The sequence below is a fragment of the Dioscorea cayenensis genome, chromosome 8, assembly GCF_009730915.1.
Source record: "Dioscorea cayenensis subsp. rotundata cultivar TDr96_F1 chromosome 8, TDr96_F1_v2_PseudoChromosome.rev07_lg8_w22 25.fasta, whole genome shotgun sequence".
Taxonomy (NCBI): Eukaryota; Viridiplantae; Streptophyta; class Magnoliopsida; order Dioscoreales; family Dioscoreaceae; genus Dioscorea; species Dioscorea cayenensis.
Window position 1 is genome coordinate 3,736,009 of NC_052478.1, and position 21,383 is coordinate 3,757,391.

The 21,383-nt window shown below is 32.7% G+C and overlaps 5 protein-coding genes across 5 annotated transcripts; all 5 read left to right on the forward strand.

Moving 5' to 3' along the window:
* Positions 1-205: 205 nt before the first annotated feature.
* Positions 206-3,141, forward strand: LOC120267031 (auxin-responsive protein IAA30-like). Its single transcript, XM_039274711.1, has 5 exons — positions 206-553; positions 1,144-1,382; positions 2,312-2,453; positions 2,585-2,646; positions 2,781-3,141. The coding sequence occupies exons 1-5, from the start codon at positions 306-308 to the stop codon at positions 2,816-2,818; spliced, it is 729 nt and encodes a 242-aa protein (XP_039130645.1). The 5' UTR covers positions 206-305; the 3' UTR covers positions 2,819-3,141.
* Positions 3,142-5,826: 2,685 nt separating this feature from the next.
* On the forward strand, positions 5,827-8,051 carry LOC120267032 (probable prefoldin subunit 4). Its single transcript, XM_039274712.1, has 3 exons — positions 5,827-5,938; positions 6,057-6,167; positions 7,591-8,051. The coding sequence occupies exons 1-3, from the start codon at positions 5,930-5,932 to the stop codon at positions 7,849-7,851; spliced, it is 381 nt and encodes a 126-aa protein (XP_039130646.1). The 5' UTR covers positions 5,827-5,929; the 3' UTR covers positions 7,852-8,051.
* Positions 8,052-8,938: 887 nt separating this feature from the next.
* On the forward strand, positions 8,939-11,489 carry LOC120266339 (40S ribosomal protein S15-like). The gene is made up of 4 exons (XM_039273961.1): positions 8,939-9,004; positions 9,104-9,249; positions 9,346-9,403; positions 11,090-11,489. The coding sequence occupies exons 1-4, from the start codon at positions 9,002-9,004 to the stop codon at positions 11,336-11,338; spliced, it is 456 nt and encodes a 151-aa protein (XP_039129895.1). The 5' UTR covers positions 8,939-9,001; the 3' UTR covers positions 11,339-11,489.
* Positions 11,490-16,804: 5,315 nt separating this feature from the next.
* LOC120267157 (transcription factor BHLH148-like) lies at positions 16,805-17,808 on the forward strand. Its single transcript, XM_039274859.1, has 3 exons — positions 16,805-17,137; positions 17,400-17,687; positions 17,788-17,808. The coding sequence occupies exons 1-3, from the start codon at positions 16,805-16,807 to the stop codon at positions 17,806-17,808; spliced, it is 642 nt and encodes a 213-aa protein (XP_039130793.1).
* A 1,788-nt stretch (positions 17,809-19,596) lies between these two features.
* On the forward strand, positions 19,597-21,150 carry LOC120267158 (UDP-glycosyltransferase 74F2-like). Its single transcript, XM_039274860.1, is given in 3 exon segments — positions 19,597-20,226; positions 20,409-21,008; positions 21,010-21,150. Coding segments are annotated over 3 exon segments (1,371 nt in total).
* Positions 21,151-21,383: the final 233 nt, after the last annotated feature.

Sequence of the window (21,383 nt, forward strand, 5' to 3'; positions counted from 1 at the left end):
TTCCCTCCAAAGCGTTGCTAACTCGGGCTCTCAATTCCTCGGCGCGCCAAAGTCTCAAAAGATCGCCGCAATAATTCGATAACGCGGTGACGTCATCCCCGGCAGAATCGCGGGAAATCCAGCTCGTTTCCCGACACGTGTCGGTTAACAGGTTGTCGGATGCTCCAATCAATCCTATTTATATAGGCCCGGCCCACTAGCTCGGAAGGTCCCCTCCCGCGAGTCTCTCTCCTCTTTAGCCATCCTTGTTGCTTCATATATAGCATTGCAAGGAAAGCAAGAGTTTTCAGGAATCGTGTGAGGGAATGGCTACTGCGTTGGTTGCTGATAAGGAACAGTTTAGTCTCGGTTTCGAGGCCACTGAGCTGCGTCTTGGTCTCCCCGGAGACGGTGAGACGGCCAAGAGCAATGGGAAAAGAGGGTTTTCTGAGACTATTGATCTGAAGCTTAAGCTTCAGACTGTGGACTCTGATGAAACTAGTGAAGAACCTGAGAGGATGAAGAAGTCAGTTGCTGAGAAGAGCATCAAGGAGCCTGAGAAACCTCCTGCTAAGTAATTGATCTACTTCTTTGTCTTAGTTTTTTTATTTTTATTTTTTTAAAGGTTATGAGAACAAGGTTTATTTAGTTTTCTTGTTTTTAAAGGTTTTGAAACTGGAATCTTTAGTTAATTTTCTTTTGAGTGAAGTCACTTATATAGTACTGAGTTAGCAGTTAGATCTCTCTCTCTCTCTCTCTCTCACACACACACACACACACACACACAAAAACACACATAAATATCATAATAATTAAGCTTGCAGTTTATGAAAATAATTACTGCAACATGAACAGATTAAACTAACTAAACACTCAGGATAGCTCTAAGATAATAGATCCAAGCTACAAACATGAAAATGGCATGAACATGAAAACTTTGGTTCTCACTCTTTTTTTCTCTAGTTACAAAATTCAAACTATGAGCAACAGAAGAAAAAACAATCACTTGTTAAGGAAATGATGTCTTACATGAACTGACATACTAGGATCCTTAACAAGTGGAAAAGACATGTTTTGTTTAGATCTTTTTAGAGGAAATTATTTAGCTATATCTGCTCATGCATTAATGATTTGTTCTTGATAATATTTTTTTGGTTTCATCAGGGCACAAGTTGTGGGCTGGCCACCAGTTCGATCTTACCGAAAGAACATCATGGCTGTGCAGTCAGAGAAGGCTACCAAGGAGGACGGAGAGAAGTCCGGCAACGGTACTGCTGGTGCTGCCTTTGTGAAGGTGAGCATGGATGGTGCTCCTTACCTGCGTAAAGTGGACCTCAAGATGTACAACAGCTACAAAGAACTCTCCACTGCACTAGAGAAAATGTTCAGCTCCTTCACCATTGGTAAGCTACCCATTCACTGGAAATTAATTAATAATAATTATAAAAACTTCACATCTTTTCCTAGCATGCATACACCTTATCATAGTGTACATGCAGAGAGAGAGAGAGAGAGAAAGGCTAGTATTCTAACCATATGTGCACCACCACTGGCCATGTGATCGCCAGTGTTTGCAACCCAAATGGGCACATATTGTTCCCCTTTGGTTGGCTGTCTTGTTTCATATTCCCATCACTTATGTACTTAGGTCCCATTTTTTTATATAAAACCCATCATAAATATATTTATCATTGATTCATTGTTCACCCATGGTCATGCATGATATACAAACTCATAGGAGTTTTGGTGTCAGGAGATTGATTGGTCTCCAATTGCTTTGAAGATCACATATTTAATTATTAATTACCCTGTCAACTTAAGCTTTCATATGGTCTGTAGAATTAATGCCATTTTAACATTTGTTTTTATAATAATTAGGCTTTTTTAAAATTTTGTGAGAAATTTTGAGATAATATTATATATAAAATAATATAATTAAATAACTTATACTATAAAAATTATTTTATATCTTAGATTTTAAAAATTTTATGGACATTTATTATAATATAAATAATTAGGTGTAATTAATGTTTTTCAATTATTAATATTATAAGTAATATAAATAAAAACTTAAATGTTATTAAAAAAATTAAAATTATTCTTTGAAACGCTCCCGGAGTAGATTATACATCTACTTTAATAATATGTGTATATATATATATCCAAAGATAGGGCTATACTTCTGGATCTAGAATCTACGGGTCAGTGTTCTTTTCGTCGAATTGATATTAATGCGTATTAATAACACACTATGTATAGTATAGCTTTGTGTTTTATTCATTGTAAAAAATTAATTAATGATACTAATCTGATCAAAATATGAACACTATAGGGAATTGTGGTTCTCAAGGAATGAATGGAAGGGACTTCATGAATGAGAGCAAGCTGATGGATCTCTTGAATGGTTCAGAGTACGTACCCACTTATGAAGACAAAGATGGAGACTGGATGCTTGTTGGTGATGTCCCATGGGAGTAAGCAATGATTTATTTATTTATTATCATTAATCATTAATTCATATTTTCTGCTCTTAATTAATATGCTACCAAAACTATTGATCAGTCAACCATATTTTTCTGAAACTCATGTTATAAATCATTGGTAGGATGTTTGTTGATTCATGCAAACGTCTGAGGATAATGAAAGGATCTGAAGCTATTGGACTCGGTTAGTAATAAATTTATATTTATAAAAATTTGATTAGAAGTTATTTTGCTATGCATGTTTTCTTCATATATATTACTACCCCTGGACTAGTTCTAGATAAGCTTAATTAACTCATTATAATTAATATATTTCAGCACCAAGAGCCATGGAAAAATGCAAGAACAGACGTTGAAGAAGCATGCTCGGTCGCATGTTCGGAAAGGAATTATTTCATCGATAGAAAACTCCGGCGACGAGCATGCGATCCGGATCACTGTCGAGCATGGCATGTGATGTGTGTCTGCGTTGTGATCTACATATATTTGATGCGTCAGTTTTTAAGGGATATGTGATTCTATATTTTGCTTAATTTGTATATGGACAATAAGCAAAGATACTTGTTGGGCGATGCTTGCTATTGCTATGTCTAGATTGTTTATTAATGGTGTGTTTAATAATCAGTTTGATGGTGTGCTTATTATTAATTAATCCTTGTAGTAAATTGGCATTTCATGATGAGATTCTTTTCTTTTTCTTTATTTCCTGTTCTTTTATTTATTTATTTATTTTATAAATATGGTCGATCACAAGCTCATTTTTAATTTCACAGAGCAAGTGGTGGAGGGAACATGCCATGTGCATGGTGATGGTGCATGCAATAATGTACACCTCTTTGTTCAACTAAGTAATTGATTGCTAGTTTTAGTTATGTTATATATTGATATGTGTGACCATGGTCACACAATGTGCCTAGCTAGTAATTAATGAAATGAAGAAGCTTCATTTAAAGTGTATGTACGTTGACACGTATAAATTGTTTAAATTGTTCTCCTAGGTACTCATAGTTATCATAGAAAGTAAGGGAAGTTGACAACTCCATCACTTGCAAAGGCAAAAGTAGAAATCATCCATAAGTTGGCCAACAGAACCATTGGTGTCTTTTCACTAATAAATTGTATTCTTAGATGGATTGCCAACTAATTAAGTGGAGGAAAAAAAAGGGTTGCAAAGGCAAAAGTTGGTGGCAGCTGCTGCCTTAATGTTAGGTTTTTGTTTCTATGAAATATATCTGATGCAAATGCGTACATAATTGTGTGTGTGTGTGTGTGTGGAATAAGTATTACTTATGTTTTGTATGTGACTGAATTATGATAAAGGAGAAATTAGAATAAAAGCATATATAAATTTAGATGATTTATATGACTTTGATATATTTTTTTTGGGTTAACGTAAATTCAAGTTAGTGGAAAAGTATAAATAAATATATAATGGTTGGTATCGGAAGATGTGATGATATTGTTATATATACCAGGATATCTCTTTATCTTGCAAGGATTTTGTGAAAATAATGTCAAAAAGTTTGATTGGGTATGGGAGAGAAAATGATTTTTAAATATCTGATCTAGCACTTGACATTACAACACATGAAATATCATAACATTTATTACATTTGCGATAGAAAAAGTAGACAGTCATATTAATTTAAAGTTTAAAAAAATATATTTCGAGTTAGTGTATGAATACAAAGTTTTATATCTCCACATGAGAGAAAAAAATATCTATTCTAAAAGGACAATGTGAGAGAAAAAAATATTATATTTTTAAAAGGACGATGTGTATATATATAATCAACCTAACAAGATTATTATATAATCGAAAGAGTTAATGATATTGTTGAATGTACTAAAGATATGTCTTTTCTTTGAGGATTCTATGGGAAAATTTTCAAAAAGTTCAATTGGGCGTGAGGGGAGAAAAATGATTTTTAAAAATCCGATAAAGCACTACTTGACATTACAACATATGAAAGATCATCCTGATATTACATTTGTGGAAAAAAGTAGATAGGCATGTCAATTTAAAATTTATAAAAAAATATAATCAAGGAAAATATTTACAGTTATATGAATTGAAATTGAACAAGATTTTATGAAGATATATGAGAAAAGAATTAATCCCACTTTCAAAAGATTTGCATATATTTAATCATCTTAAAAATGATGTATTATATATTTACTTAAAAGACTTCAATATACATATATAAAATTTAAATTTTTTAATAATTATATCATTTCTCAAAAATAAAAATCAGCAAGACAATATATAAAATTTTTACTTAAAACCACGCTAGTGTGAATTTATACATTTAAGATGTTATAGAAACTTTATAAAGTAACATGGAAAGTGGAAATTCTCCTAAAGCACGTTCTTAAATTTATATACCCTATTACAGAGGTAGTCAAACATATATATTTCAATGTTTTAATTATATGTTTTTTAATTAAATTTGAAATATTTTTTTTTATTGCATATATACTTCTCAATAAACGAAAAAAATACACAAGGATATAGCCTCATAATGGTTAATCGTCAAATCATGAAGTTATTTTATGAAAAACTTATATTTAGAAAATCATATATTTAAACATTCTATTTCAGATGTAAAAATTAAAATAACAAAAATGATACATATTTTTAAAATATATATAAAAAATAGATATTATATATATATATATATATTACAGGCAGTTATATAGAAAACATCATTTGTAATCATTTATGAACATCTTGTCCAATGTGTCCACAAATCATAAAAAAATAAAGAGATAAAACAAATGATGAAAAAAATAAAAGAGAAAAAAGGTATATATATATATATATGGAAAAAGATCATCTAGGTAAGTCACTAGATTTGAATTTCAGGGATGTTTTTAAATGTAGCAGTTGGATCGTCATCCGATGGTGATTGTCTATATGAACCTTTGTACTGCTTTTACATTTTACGATCGACATGCAATGATGTAGAGCCTGAGTTCTGCATTCATAAGGATAAGAGCTCGGGATCACTCATGGAGTAGGGTCATTATGGGACGTCACTAGATTTGAAAGCTCAGGGACGTCCCCTGAGATGATGGGTCCTCTATAAATATATATAAGAAAAACATCGTCAATGGATGTCTTGCCCACCAACATCCGCAAATGATGAAAAAGCAAGAGAAAAAAACAAGAGCAACATTTGGAGTTGGGATTTATAAAAGAGGAAAATACAATTGGACAGTGATTTAATGGATCTTGGGTGATCTTCGCAAATTAGAAATCAGCCGATGTCCTCAGATGATAAAATGAAACGTCCTAGTGTGTGATATATATATATATATATGAAGCCCAAGCCCAAGCCCAAGAATACGATATTGTTTTGTACAAGGCTGGCCCGTTAACAGCCTAAATTTGCGAAATTTTCAGGAAAATATTTTTACGAAGTTTTGGATCTTCGGACTCTTGTTCCGAGTCTCAAGCAAGAGAGATGCAGCAGGTAAAACCTCAAACCCTAATTTTGCGAAAGCCATGATCTGATGATTTTGTTTCTCTTTTCTTCAATTCTTACGTTGTTATCATCGTTTTGAGGATTTCTTGATTGTTTGGATGAAAAGGGTGGTGGTTCAGAGACAGAGGTGACTTGGGAGGACCAGCAGAATATCAACAAATTTGGGAGGCTTAACAATAGGTTCCATGAGCTAGAGGATGAAATCAAGGCTGCCAAAGTAATCCTGGCTAAGGTTTTATCATTTTCAAACTTATTGAATGCAAAAAGATGTGGACTTTGATATATTTGCCCTGTTTTCCATGTGCTTATCTTGTTTGATTTGTTAGTATTGCCAGTTCTTGCTTTGATTGTTGTCAATGTATTTGCATTTGACATGCTTCTACTTGAGATGTTTAAAGATATGCCAACATTAAAGTTTTGATCTTGGTTGTTTGTATATCCGGTTGTTTAAATCTTCTTTATTTAATATAATTTCGTCAAAGATTGCAGTCTTGCTACTTAGATTCAGTGGGTGTTTATCATTATTGGTTTTTGAGAATTGAGTTTTTGGGAATTCTATGTTTTAAACAACTTGACAGACTGAAGAAAATATGGCAAAATTGATAGGGATGCAAATTGCAATGTACTGTAATATGTATGCTGATGATTACTTTTCACTAAATTCTCTGGTTATGTAATGATGTTGTCGTTTTTCAGCTTTTTTGCTATTGTTTGTCTTTAAATTCTTTGGTTACGTCAGGATGTTGTCATTTTTCGGCTTTTTATTATCGTTTGTGTCACTTTCCCTTTTTGTTATAAAGCGAATAAGACATGGTCACATTTTAATTTTTGTTCTTGGACCAGATGCTGTTATGTGTTTATTTATATCCACCTCCATTTATTGAAGGACTAGGTAGAATGGTTATTGGATTTGTCTAGACCCTTAAACATAGAAAGGTATGTCTTAGTTTACCGATGAGTGCAGTCTCACTAATTAGATTTGGCGGGTGTTTTTTAGTATCATTATTGATTTTTGAGAATGAGTTTTTGGGAATTATATGTCTTGAAACAACTTGATAGACTGAAGAATACATGGCAAAATTAATAAGGATACATATTGCAATGTATTGTAATGTGTATCCTGATGATGGCATTTCACTAATTTCTTTGGTTACGTAAGGTGGTCGTCATTGTTTGCGACTGCATGTTCCTATTTGTTTTTTTCTGAAGAAGTTTGTGAATTTTTTAATAAGATTCTTTGACAGAAATTTGGATGCAATCATGCAAACTTTTGACTGCATACTTGTTTTTAAGTTTTTCCTTTTTCATATGTGATCATGGAGATCCAAATTCATCCCAAGTGGTCGTAGTATTCAGAAATTATTAGGAAATGGTAATACCGGTAACAATTCTAATGTCTCGAAACCTAATAATTTTTTTTTCACGGGGGTGACTCAATAGAACACTGCTTTTTAGGTTTGTGGATTTAAATATGGCTTTTATCCTCTCTGTAATTGCCATAAATGTGGCTTAATTGAAATGTTTCTGACACTTTGTTATATATCCATGTTCAACTAGCATTTGTATGACTCTAAAATGCTAGTTTTTCTGGATTATCATTTCAATATCTTGCATACTTAATGTGTCTCTATGTTTTTCAGGAATTAAATGTAAGTTTGGAAGATGTTAGTAATGAATTGATCTTCACTGATGAGGAGGTGATTAGATTTCAAATAGGTGAGGTCTTCGCACACATGCCACGTGATGAAGCTGAGGCTAGGTTGGAGAAGATGAAAGAAGAGGCCAGCAAAGATCTGGAGAGGCTGGAAGAGGAGAAGGAGTCTGTTCTTGCGCAAATGGCTGAGCTTAAGAGAATTCTTTATGGTAAGTTCAAGGATTCAATCAACTTGGAGGAAGATTGATTGAAGGCATTACTTAGCTCAGTCTAGTTTACTCTTTTAAAGTCCTGCTGTGTCTTGTGCAACTATATTCAGATGCTCTGTGAGTTTAAAACTGAAAATATTTCAACATTACTTTGTGATTAAGAATGAAGTTGCATGACTTGGTAGTGCATGCAATCTTGTTGTGACTTTTCTCATGAACAATTTTGGTGCTTAGTTGATTTTGGGTTGCAAAAACTTTTGCTGCAGGTTTACAGTATGATTGTTTGGTTTCATGCCAAGTGAACAACTATACTTAGCTCAGTGTAGTTTTACTCTTTGGTGTTATTTATTGGAGATTGAAAAAACCACTTTGAAGAGGACTTTTTTTTGTATCTAAGCCAATATAATAAAATGCTATTTTACACATTGAACCATATTATAAATCCTCATAGTTTTATTTTCCAATGGAAATTTATGTAGCACTTGCAATAATTATTAAGTGAAACGACCACTATACTCAAGTTGGTTCTAATTCATTGTGTTCTTCTCATGGTTCCTTGAGCTTTTGCAAACTAAAACCAAAATATGTTTTACACTAATCAATTTATATTTAAATTTAAATAAATGAAATAAAGCTACTTGCCTCTTATTAATATACCCGCATACATCATATATATTTATAAATAAATAAATATTTATGTATTAATGATATAATTGTGTTTATTTACTTTCTAATAATAGAGAAACCTCTTATAACTAAAGTCATACTATAAATCATCTTTTATATATATATATATATATATATTATTATCCCAAACATAATACTAAACTAACTTTCACAAATACAGGGCAAACAAAAGATACTCGACAATATATATATATATATTTTTTTGAGAAAGACGACAAGCACCCAGAGATATGTACATGTGGGAAGTAAGGCGTTGATAATATATATAATATAAAAAATTTAAGAAATTAAAGAGCTAAAAGGGAAATAAAAAATATATATATATACTATAAATTTGTAAATAACTAAACTTATTTTTCAAGCGAATTATGGATCGCCGTACACATGTCTCGAGATTTGCGCAATCTTGATAAAAATCACATATAAATCTCTCTCAAAGCCCTAACCCTAGTTCCACTTCGCCGAAGAGTCGACGAGCACTGCCCCAGCGAGCTTGCAGCCATGGTGAGCTCTCGATTCATCTCGATCTCCGTTTCTGCTACTTGATCTCTCTATTGGTCTTTGTTGGAGCAATTTCACCTCTGTTTCATTGGTTTTCTTCAGGCGGATGTTGAAGGAGATGTGGCACCGGGGCAACCCAAGAGGAGGACGTTCAGGAAGTTCAGCTTCCGCGGTGTTGATCTTGATCAACTCCTTGATATGTCCACTGACGAGCTCGTCAAGCTCTTCCATGCTCGCGCTCGCAGAAGGCAAGCAATTAGCGAATCTCTTCATCCATTTGCCCGTTTTGGCTTGATTTTTGTAGTGCATACGTTCTGATTTTGCAAATCAATGTGATTTTGTAGGTTTCAGCGAGGTCTGAAGCGAAAACCGATGGCTCTCATCAAGAAGTTGCGCAAGGCGGTGAGATTATCGTGTCCTTTCTATGTTTCTGTCTCTTGTAAATATAATGCTGAAAATTTTACTTGTATGGTCAACCTAGTTTTATGATTCTGCAATTAATTTGATGGATTTCCATGTCTGAAAGGTCCAACTTTTATTTTCGTTGCATTCTTAGTTTGTTTATTTTTCCTTGTTGGGTTTCAGTGTTCCAATTATTAAGCCTCGCTTTGACATGTGCTATTAAAATGTTGATCTTTGGTTAATTTTTCATGGGATAACGTTTTTTTGGTAAAATGTGGAATCTAACCTCAATAGCATTTGTAACAATAAGTTTCTTTTGTGAGATAGACGATTTTAGGACATGTCTTTCAGCTTGTTGGCATTCCAATTTATTTAAATGAAATGGACAAATTCTGTGTGTAAGATATTTGATTTTGAATGAAGGTGTGGTTTATATTGTCATGTGTTTAGAATATTGCTAGCTTAATATACAATTGCTTATGGCTCCAATTGTGGTGGTTTCGTTTGATGTCTTTAGGGTTTATTTCCGCCTAACATTATTAATATGGGGTTTTTAGTGGAAATAACTGGGTGTTGTTTGGCTCATGTAAATCTTTAAATTATGAATACTATGCTTAAAAGGTCATGTTTCTTCTGTCTTCTTTTGTAAACTTAAACAAATTTTTTTGCTGGCACCCATGAATGAAAATCATGAGCTATCTAATCAAGTAATTTTATAAGGTCAGCCTTTAGCTCTTCCACAGCAGCTTGTACATCATTTAGAAAGTTGAAATTAAGATTGTAGCTGATTGCACTAGTTCACCTTTTTTACATACTATGTTAATTATTAGTCAATCAGTTATTGAAGATATCTACAAGAGTATAATATAACTTGTTTAGGCTGAATGCGGTGAATTGATTAGTCAGGTTTCAAGGCAGGATTTGTTTTTATAGTTATTTATATGTAAGGCTAAGCTACTGTTGTAAAGAAAAAGAAAAGAGAAAAGATAGATTTCTAGTTCATCTCCACCTTCAAGTTTATCATTTATGGGGCTCTTAATTCAATGCTTAAATATACCTTTTTAAGAATCTCTTCATAAGTGTGCCTTACATGATACCAGAGATAACTAAATCTGCAACATGAATGATAATTAGATTAAGTTTTTATTCTAACATCTTGAATGCATGGCCCAGGTGCCTAATGTGGTCCCATTTTAAAATGCAATTTCTTGTTGTCTAAGGCCACGTCTTTATTCATGCCACTTAGATTTAGTAAGGTAAAGCCGATTCTTCTGAAGCTGACACTATTTTATCAGTTAGTATCATGTTGTGTGTTCTTGACACATCTAGTGAGTACGGAGTTGATTTGTTATTCTTGTTTTTTGGAAGAATTTGAGTAGGAGACTTGTCTGCATATTTTGGCACCAAGATGATGTAAAGTACAATGACATCCATAATGAGTGCATGCCTGAGGAGTTTGATATGCATGAGGGTCTTGTAGAATGTAAATTCAAGATAGTTGTGGAGGTAACCTGATAGTTAGTGGGTTTTGTTTGGCATACATTTTGGGGGTGACTTGTAGGTGCTTAGTTTTTTATGCGAATGGGGCAAAATTTTATTTTATTTTTAAATTTAATTGATTCCAAGTTTCACAAATATTTCAATTCATTTTATAAGTTTGTTCTTCTGTTTCATACAATGCAACAGAAAAAGGATGCTCCACCCGGTGAGAAACCTGAACCAGTTAGGACCCACCTTCGCAACATGATCATTGTTCCTGAGATGATAGGCAGCATTGTTGGAGTCTACAATGGCAAGACCTTCAACCAGGTTGAGATCAAGCCTGAAATGATCGGGCATTACCTTGCAGAGTTCTCCATCTCTTACAAGCCTGTCAAGCATGGCAGGCCTGGAATTGGTGCCACTCACTCTTCCAGGTTCATTCCTCTAAAGTAGTTTTCTTTGCTTCTAGTTCTATTTTTATAATTCCCCTATCAGCAAGTCACAAGAACTCAAAATCTTAGACATTCACTATGTTTTAAGTTTTTGTCTGGCCCTTGGAGATATTATTAAACTTTCGGTATTCGAGGATTCTGTTTTCTTATAACCAGCTTGTCGGATGTGCTTTCTGTTGAGAGAATTCAGTTTTGCTTGTTTACTTTTAATCGTGTGATTTAGAAGGCTTCCATGAGCCACGCTCAAACAAGTAGGTCTGGGATGACTGGCTTGACCCAAACCTTTAGGTCAAAAATATATCATGGTTTTGGTTTTAATTTCAAAAGCTCAACCGGCGCCTGGTTTAGTTTAGAGTTAAACTTGAGTTAGATTTATTTTTAAGCTATACATTTATTTATAGCTTTATTTTTTTAATATAATAAATATTATAAATGAGATAATATTATATATTGAGCTATGGAGCTTGTGGCTCACAAATAAATGAAAAATTTATGAGTATAATATATGAAAAAAAAATATAAACTATTAAAACTAAGTTAATGAGGTGAACTATTTGTGTATTTATCTGTTTATTGAAATGTTTTAGATTCTCTTTCCATAGTCATCGGCCGTGGAGCGACAAGGTCATTTGCAAGACCATGTCCGACAAGGTCATTTAAAAAAAAATAAATTAAAGAACCATGAATACTTCTTACTATTAAAAAAAATCAGCACTTTTAAATACTATATAAACTTTTTTAAGTTTATTTATCTCCAAATTCTAGCTCTAGATTAACTTTATCTGCAAGTCAATCGAATTTGACCCGAGGAAATTTTAATTTAGTTTAAACTGTGAATAATTTTTGCAACATGATTTCCTAAATTAAAAAAAATATTAGTAAGTTAAAAAATTTAATAAGTTACTTGGCTAACGTATTGGCTGCTAATAAAATAAGAAATCACAATATTTTAATTTATAGGCGATTTCATCTAATGTTTGTTTATTTAATTATCTTTGCTGTCTAGTTCAAGTTGACTTTTCTGAGGACTACCCTGCATTTTTCTCCAACAGTTCATGAAATTAACCTTGAATTAGGGGTGGAAATTGGCGTAATTAAATGCATCTAATCATGTCGTGTCAAGACAGATACAGAGATATAACACCAAGCTAGATACAGAGACATGGCGAAAAATTGTGTCTTAACTTCCTAGATACATTCACAATATATATATATATATATATATATATAACATATAATTCAACACGATTCATTTAACACGTTTACCAATTTATAATTGGATCATGTAATATTATATAATTTATTTAATATGTTTATAATTAAATCATATAATACAACAAAACTCATTTAAACTGTTTTTACACAAAATTCATGAATCTCTGATAATAATAAATTTAATTAGCTCAAAATTTAACAAACATTTATCCATATTTAGATATCTAAAATCTAACCTACATAAAATATATATATATATATATATATATTAAAACAGTACTTAAACAATCCATAAACACCAGTTATATCACAACATTTTCAATAATAACTCTTAAATCAATAGTGCAACACAAAATCTAAATACAATTTTTAGACCACTTGGCGATTGGTATTTTTATATGTGTTAATCATATCTTACATGGATTGATGTAATTTTGACACAAAATCATTTAATTTAAACATGCCTTAATCGTCTTGATACGTTTAAAACCCATTTATACTAAACATCGTACACGCTTTTATACTTGTGGTGTATATCCATTTTTTCACCCCTGTCCCTTAATTAATAATTACTGACTTGATGTTGCCATAAAGGACACGTGCCTCGAATTACTAACTTAATGTTGCCGGATTAATTTTTATAGTTCACTAAGTTTTGAATTTATTTATTTTTTATTACCAAGTTTTAATTTGTATCGTAAAAGTTACTCAAGTTTGATTTCGTTTCATCGGGAGATTACCAGCGAGTGACCACATACATGCTGCTGACGTGGATGCCGGAAAACACACAGTTAGCATAGTTCGCCACGTCCTCAGTCTGAGATGGAGCCTCCACGTCAGCCGCCTTGTCCATGTCATTAGACTTGTCCACGTCAGCAGATGTCACGCCCCGAACCCAGCTCTATGGACTAGGGACGCCGACAAACGGCCGTACACCTAGAAGGCCGAAACCAAGTAGGCATACAAGGCCTCAAAACCTGAAAAAAATTAACAATGATTATGAGCTTGACGACTCAGAGAACACCCACTAAAAAAAATTATAGGGATCATTTACAAAAATCATGAAATTATAAAAAAATCAAAAATCGAAATCAAATTTATTTCAAATAAACACGGATGTCAAAAACCAAGCATATAGGTCCCCCAAACAACTATTGTCAAAAACAAAAATAACGGATCTCATATATTTATCCCTCAGTGACCCGAGCCGTAATATTAGAACTCATAAGTTTACCCCGGTGACCCGAGCGAATTATCAGAGGCCGTTATTCTTCACCGACGGAAAGCGGTGGAAAACTATAGGTTCTATATCAGAGTACATGTCGACACGGTCAGTGTTTAACCCCCAGTGACAGGGTTATTGCAAAGTTAGTTTGGGGACTACGAGTACTTTGTCAAAATATTTAATATTCACAAAACAATAAACTATCAAAATTCATACTGGGCAAAATGCAAGTAATTTGCAGTCACATGATCCCATTTTTATCATATCAAAATAATCCAGTTAATAGAATCCAAACATGAAAAGATAATAAAGAAAAACACAATAATAATTAATCAGAAAGTAAATAAATATCTGGAATTCAAAAATTAAGTAATCCAAATGTAAATAAAATATTTAAACCTTTCAATTAATTCTAATCCAAAATAAAATATCATTAACGGGAACTTTAAAATAATTTAAAATAATTCCAAAAATAATAATAAATAAATAATTTAAAATATAAATAAATACATAAAATCATTATTTTTCTCAAAATTATCAGATGTTCAGAAAACTAGAGTATATACATATAATATGATTTATATGCAGGATACTTACTTGATTAACAACCAGATTTTTGAATTCTTACACCAATCGAGTATTTCTCAGGAAATCCTAATTTGGGAATAATCTATCAGAATTATAAGTAAACAAATTCTAAAATTCACACGAATGCAAAAACAAATCAAACACTAACAAAATTACCAAGGTCAAGACCAATAACCAACTCACCTACAAACCTTAAGATTAAAATCAGCGTAGCTTTGCAAATTCTAACACAAATCAAAAATTTCAAACTTATGAGAAAATTAGGCATCTTCATCTGAGACACTTATACCAATAGGGCTATATCTCACAAACTACGTATGCATAAAATCTGAAATTTTTCAGGTAATTAGGTAACATCAAAATATATAACTTTGTTATATTACTCTTCTCCAAATTCCATTTACCAGACTATCAAATTGTCTAAGCAATCATAATGTTCTCTGTAGAAATAGTATTGAGCATACCTATAGAAATCTGCTCATATCTCACAATTTACATGGCTAAAAATTCTAAAATTTTGCAGAGTCAAATATAACATAGTCCTATATAACTTTCTTATGTAAATATAAATCTAAAACAGAACTTACAATTACGAAAATAATCAAAAACTGTTCAAGGGCTGAACAGAAATCCTGTCCGCGTCACCTGCGTCTAAAAATTTATAATTTGCAGGATACTACTCCAAAAATTCTGAAATTTCGTAGTAAGCTAAACAAGATCTCGATCTACAATTTTTCTATTCTGATCTCTTCCAAATTCCATCTCTAGATCTTCGAAATAAATTAGAGATCTCTACTGTGCTAAGAGGGACTTTCTGAATTTTATCCTCAAACTAAAATCAAATCAATTCTCACCAAACCCTAACCCTAACCCTAACTAGTAACATGTCACAGACAAGCATAAGAAAGAGCAATAACAAAAACTCAGAACCTTACCTCAACAATAACAGTGAAATAAAAACCGTGACGATGAGACTCTTCTCCCGTCCTCGTCGTCGACACCACCCGCAAAAAGGAAGAGAAAGAGACAAGGCAAGTCTCTCTCTCTCTCTCTCTCTCTCTCTCTCTCTCTTTCCCCTATGATCTAAAACCGAAAAAACTGAAAAGACGGCTAGGGTTTTGAAACTAAACAAAAACAAAATTAATGGCTAAGATTGAAAGTAAAACCAACGGCTAGAATTAAGAGATAAAAGCAATGACTAGGATTTGATTAAGGGGTGGGGCTCACGGCAGAGTTGATAACCGTTTTGATATTAAATGAAAACTTAGTGACCGAAATAAAATAACATAAGTTGTTCAATAATATGTCACACTTAAATTTGTCATGGAAATATATTTTGTTATTTTATTTCGGTCACTAAGTTTTCATTTAGTATCAAAACGATTACCAACTCTACTGATGTGGACATGCTGGCTGATGTGGAGGCTCCATCTCAAATTGAGGACATGACAACTGACTGTGTTTTTTCCGGCATCCACGTCAGCAGCATGGATGTGGTCACTCGCTGGTAATCTCCCATTGAAATGAAATCAAACTTGAGTAACCTTTAAGATACAAATTAAAATTTGGTAACCCGAAAAAAATAAATTCAAAACTTAGTCATCTATCAAAAAAATAAATAAATAAATAAATTAACCCTGATGTTGCCAGAAAGGAGACACGTGCATTTGTTTCTATTTTGACCTTTGCAAGGCCTTGGTTCTCATTAAATATGGTGCTAAATGTTTTCCTTGGTAAATTCATTTTAAAACATTCAAATCTTTTATTTCATCTTTGCTTGGTTGAAAAATAACTTGGTATAAATTATTTTATTGTTTCAAGCTCTCCCACAAATCAGACTTTTCAAATTACTCTCAATTAAATCTAACTTTTTAAAACTCAGGTAAATAAATTTTCTCACTAAATACACAAAGATATTATAACACAAATTTTCAAATTCATATATAACCAAAAGACTATATAATTTAATTTTTTTAAAAAAAAATGTAGATAAAGAAGTGGAAAATCAATTACAAATTCTCCCGCAAAGAGAAAAAAAAAACTCAGAAATTTCATACCCAATCCGGCACTATTCTATTTTAAGAGAGATAAAAAAGAAAAAAAAAACAAATGATCAATGTCATAAATAGTTATAAAAAATGACACACAATGTATGTTCACAACACAAGCACCACAAGTCCATCAAGTTGACTTCAACAGTGGTGTTCATACGAGGCGATTAATAGATCACCGTTGACAATGCACTAGAAGTCTAACATGCACGCACGTGTGTATGCGCTGACCACAAATATATGTATCAGGTGTGAACCCATACAGAGAAGATATTAACAGACATTGACCTCCAAAAGTCCTGACCAATTTCCCTCCCTTATTTATATAAATTAAGCTACAAAGTTGCCAACATATGGATTTAATTAGGCCAAGCCTCCCAGGTTTCAAATGGATCCCTTCTCTTCATGGGATTGGGTCCCCTCTCCTGACCCACCGACATCACCGCCGGTGGTCAAACCCCCGCCAGGGAGCTCTTTTATGAGTTACACTGGGCCCTCTTCTTCTTATTTTCCTACTGAGCGTGGCCAGCACAAACCAAGCTTGCAGTTGAATGTGATGGAGTTTTTGAAGAAAATACCAGTTTCAAAACAAGAGGATTATAAAGAGCAGAAGGACAACCGTGTTTTTAAACGAATGACGAGAGAGCGGTTGAGACGAGAGAGGTTAAGTCAGGGTTATGCTGACTTGTATTCTATGCTTCCTGGCTTAATTATAAAGAAGGTATGTTTGTTTGTTTTAAAAAAAGCGGAATGCTACAAGTGCATATGGCATACATTATGAGATCTATGTGTTTTTTATTCAATTTATACGGAGATTGAGTTGCAAACCCGCATCTACCGTCAAAACTCTTAGTATTATTGGCCACAAATTAGAGGCGATTTGGCTGAATTTTTTAAGTGATATATATACATAATATAAGTTAATTGATGTTTTTTAAAAATTATATTTAATTATTTATTTATTTATATTTTTATTTTGGTAGGTTACTAAGAACTCAATTGTTGACTCGGTAATTGAATATTTGAGGGATATGGAAGCAAATGTGGAAGGATTGATGAGACATAACAAGGAGTTAAAAGAGAAGATTGGAAAGGATGAAGAGAAGGGAGAGATGAAGTTCAAGATTAGTGTTGGTGAAACTTCTACTGCCATTGATTCAGTGATTGAAACTCTAAGATGTTTGAAGGAAATGGATGTGAAGGCTCACTCAATTATATCTGAATTCTCAAAGGAAGAAGGTTATGTGGTGGTTGGAGTTGATGATTCAAAGGTGTTAATTTTATTATTATTATTATTTATTGAATTGAGATATAAGAATATTAACATATTTCTTTTGTTTCATGTATTATTATTAATAATAATATTACTAGGCGGCAGTTGCTGATGCGTAGAGCACTGTGGAGTACTTTCATGAAGAAGTAGGAGGATGGGAAACACTTGACCTTTGATGATGATGGATTGGGATCAAAATATAGCAATGCTTATTAAGTAGATATATTGAAATAATATATTTAAAAAAAATAATAGTAATAAATAAAGAAGATGAAAATGGAGGAATTGAAAATCTCGTCTTGAAGTTTTCCTTGCCCTCCATATTAATCTCCCTCAATCAACGCTTTTTTTTTTTTAAAAAAAAAACCATTTCTATTTCTCTATTTTGAACTTAATTAGCCTTCTTAATTATGTGAATTTTATTTGGAAAAGTCAGCATGCTTGACGCTGGTAGGAATTTGAACTTGACTTTGTCAAATTTGCATGAAGTGCATAAAATTTTTCAGATATAACTTTATAAAAAGTATAAAGTGATAAAAAAAAATTTAAAGATAAATTATAATAATATTGTTGGTTTGTAAGATTGAATAGTTTTATCAATTTCTATTAAAATAATATTTGATTTCTGTGTAAAAGATTAAAAGTTTGATTCTTTCCTAATATATTGTTGAAACAAAAATAAAGTGTGGATTTTAGTATTTTACATAAATATATTATATAATATCTTACATTATTATACAGTATTGTTATAGTGTTGATGGCAGAGAGGTTTGACCCACCATCAACCCACTCACGGCCACATACCTCTTCAGTGTTTGGCCATAGATTTTTTAAATATATTATATGAGTACCCTTGTTTAATGAATAGTTTTTTAAAAATAATAATAAATATCAAAATATTAATAATTGCCAAATAGTTTATCATAAAAACTTCAATTTTCTCTCATACTTTTCAAGAACTTATATAATGCGCATGAAAATACAAAGCGTGTTTAACTTTATTTTGCCCAATTAATTATTTCAAAACATGTTTTTTTAGCATACTGGTTTAACATTTGGACTTTTGACTCTCTCACATTTATTGAAAATTATCAATCTTTTCAACTCCGTTGAATTCCCCTTCAAATTTTTTATTTAGGCCAAAAAAAAATGATGTTATTCCAACATTACCCATATAAAAAATTGTCTCTTAATACTAGTAGTCTTCTGATGTAACTTAGGCAGATGATTTTTGAATTATCATTATATGATTATACTAAACCAACTTGATCTATTAACTTTCATCACTTGATCTATTAACTTTTTTTTAATTAAATACGTCAAATTTAAAAATTGAAATGGTTTTGTTATAGCACATATTTATACTCATAAGTGGATATATATATATATATATACATAAGTTAAAAATAACAATCACCGTCTAGTGCAGTCTAGTGCAGTGGATTAATATTTGAATGGTGAATGAATAGATTCATGGTTTCAAATTCTTGATTCCATGAAATCATTAAAAATAAGAAATTTATTTTAAAAAAAATGGATAAATCACATGCATTAAAATAAAAAGAGAATAAGACACTTTACCTACATATATATATATATATATATATAAAATAAACATATAAGAGATGAAAAAAATATCAAAAGTATAAAATATAAACTCATTAATAGTTCATATTTAGTAACCAATTATGGAAGGAAGTACAGCAAGGTTGTTATATATTCAAGAGGAATGCATCAATGAAAATCTAGACAAAATTGATCAATAAAGGTAATAATTAATGACTTCCCAAACTTTGCCATTAAATTCATATCCCCTTAAAGCTTCACCCCTATCTTCATCTTCATCTCCATTTTGAGATAGAGATAGAGAAAGAAAGTGAGAAGCAAGAACCAAAGTTTAGGCTCCAATGGCTCCTCATGTCCTAATTCTCCCTTTCCCTGTACAAGGCCACATCAATCCCCTGCTCCAATTTGCCAAGCGTTTGTCCTTCAAAGGTCCTAAAACCACCCTTGCAATCACAACCTTCATCATCAACTCCATCAATATCCAAACTGATCAGGTGAGCTGTGCACCCTTCTCTGATGGCTATGATGACACAGGCCTCAATGGAGCTAGAGATAACATTGAAGCATACTTTGAGAGTCTCCGAACAATCGGTTCGAAGACCTTCGAGGAACTAATAGTTAAGCAGATGAGCTCTTCATGTCCTTTCACATGCATGGTATATGATACTTTTGTTCCTTGGGCTGTAGAAATCACTGAGAAATATGGTTTGCCTTGTGTTGCATTCTCCACTCAGTCATGTGCAGTGAGCTCTATCTACTATCATTTTAATCATGGTCTTCTTGATTTGCCTGACAGTGGTGCAACTGTTTCATCACATGGATTGGTACCATTAGAGAGGTTTGATTTCCCTAGTTTCACCTTTAGAGATGGTTCTTATCCTGCTCTTGCTGGTTTGTCTTTGAATCAGTTCAATGCTCCTCAGAAATCTGATTGGGTTTTATTCAACTCATTTGATGAGCTTGAGAATGAGGTGAGATTTTAGAGTAAATTGATTAACCCCTTTTTTTATTTTAATTTGTTAATGTTTCAAATGGAATTCTACAAGATAGCAGTGCACCATTGATTCTGAAATATAGAAATTTCATTGAAAGAAAAAAAAAACCCATATATATATATATATATGTATGTATGAATTTTAATTTATTGAAACAGGTGATCAAGTGTTTGAAAGAACATTGGAATGCAAGAACCATAGGACCAACAGTGCCATCAAAATTCATGGACAAACGTATCAAAGGAGACGAAAACTACACCATGAATCTCCTCAAGCCTGAAAGGGATTTATGTATCAACTGGCTCAACAAAAAACCAGCAAACTCCACAGTTTACGTCTCTTTCGGGAGCTTCGCAAACTTGCAAGAAGAACAAACACAAGAGTTGGCCTTAGGCCTGAAACAAAGCAACAAGTACTTCTTATGGGTGGTTAGAGCTTCCGAACAAGATAAGCTCCCAAGAAGAGAAGAGTTCATTGAAGGTGAAGATAAAGGACTCATAGTTGCATGGAGCCCTCAACTGGAAATTCTTAACCATGTGGCAATTGGTTGTTTCTTGACTCATTGTGGATGGAACTCCACCCTTGAAGGGCTGAGTTTGGGAGTGCCAATGGTGGCTGTGCCACAGTGGACTGACCAGCCAACGAATGCCAAGTATGTTGAAGATGTTTGGGGAGTGGGAGTGAAAGTTAAGGTTGATGAGAAGAAGGTTGTGAGAAGGGATGAGATTAGTAGGTGCATAAAGGAGGTGATGGATGCGGGAGAGGAGTGAGGAGATTAGGAGGAATGCAAGAAAGTGGAAGGAGGCTGCTAAGCAGGCGCTTTGTGAGGGTGGGACTTCTGATGAGAATTTAAATGAGTTTGTGGAGTTTTTGAATGCTAGTTCTTGTGATATAAACTAGTGAGTGTGTGCGTGCGTACGTGTGTCTGTGTTTGGGGACTGACATGGACCTCGTTTGCAATAATAATAATAATAATAATAATAATAATAATAATAATAATAATAATAAGTGGAAATTGCCAAAAACACCCTGTAAGTTTGCAATATTGCCAAAAATACCCTGTTAGTTTTACACTCCCCAAAAACCCCTTCCTTTTGAATACAATGATTTTTTAAACCCCCCAAACATCTAAC

Bases quoted from the DNA above. Each gene is read 5' to 3' on its own strand.
- LOC120267031 (XM_039274711.1), top strand. From the start codon at position 306: ATGGCTACTGCGTTGGTTGCTGATAAGGAACAGTTTAGTCTCGGTTTC. The intron at 1,383-2,311 runs GTAAGCTACCCA...TGAACACTATAG, and splicing joins GTTCAGCTCCTTCACCATTG to GGAATTGTGGTTCTCAAGGA. The intron at 2,647-2,780 runs GTTAGTAATAAA...AATATATTTCAG, and splicing joins ATCTGAAGCTATTGGACTCG to CACCAAGAGCCATGGAAAAA.
- LOC120267032 (XM_039274712.1), top strand. The intron at 6,168-7,590 runs GTAATCCTGGCT...TATGTTTTTCAG, and splicing joins ATGAAATCAAGGCTGCCAAA to GAATTAAATGTAAGTTTGGA.
- LOC120266339 (XM_039273961.1), top strand. The intron at 9,250-9,345 runs GCAAGCAATTAG...GTGATTTTGTAG, and splicing joins CATGCTCGCGCTCGCAGAAG to GTTTCAGCGAGGTCTGAAGC. The intron at 9,404-11,089 runs GTGAGATTATCG...ACAATGCAACAG, and splicing joins TCAAGAAGTTGCGCAAGGCG to AAAAAGGATGCTCCACCCGG.
- LOC120267157 (XM_039274859.1), top strand. From the start codon at position 16,805: ATGGATCCCTTCTCTTCATGGGATTGGGTCCCCTCTCCTGACCCACCG. The intron at 17,138-17,399 runs GTATGTTTGTTT...TTATTTTGGTAG, and splicing joins CTGGCTTAATTATAAAGAAG to GTTACTAAGAACTCAATTGT. The intron at 17,688-17,787 runs GTGTTAATTTTA...TAATATTACTAG, and splicing joins TTGGAGTTGATGATTCAAAG to GCGGCAGTTGCTGATGCGTA.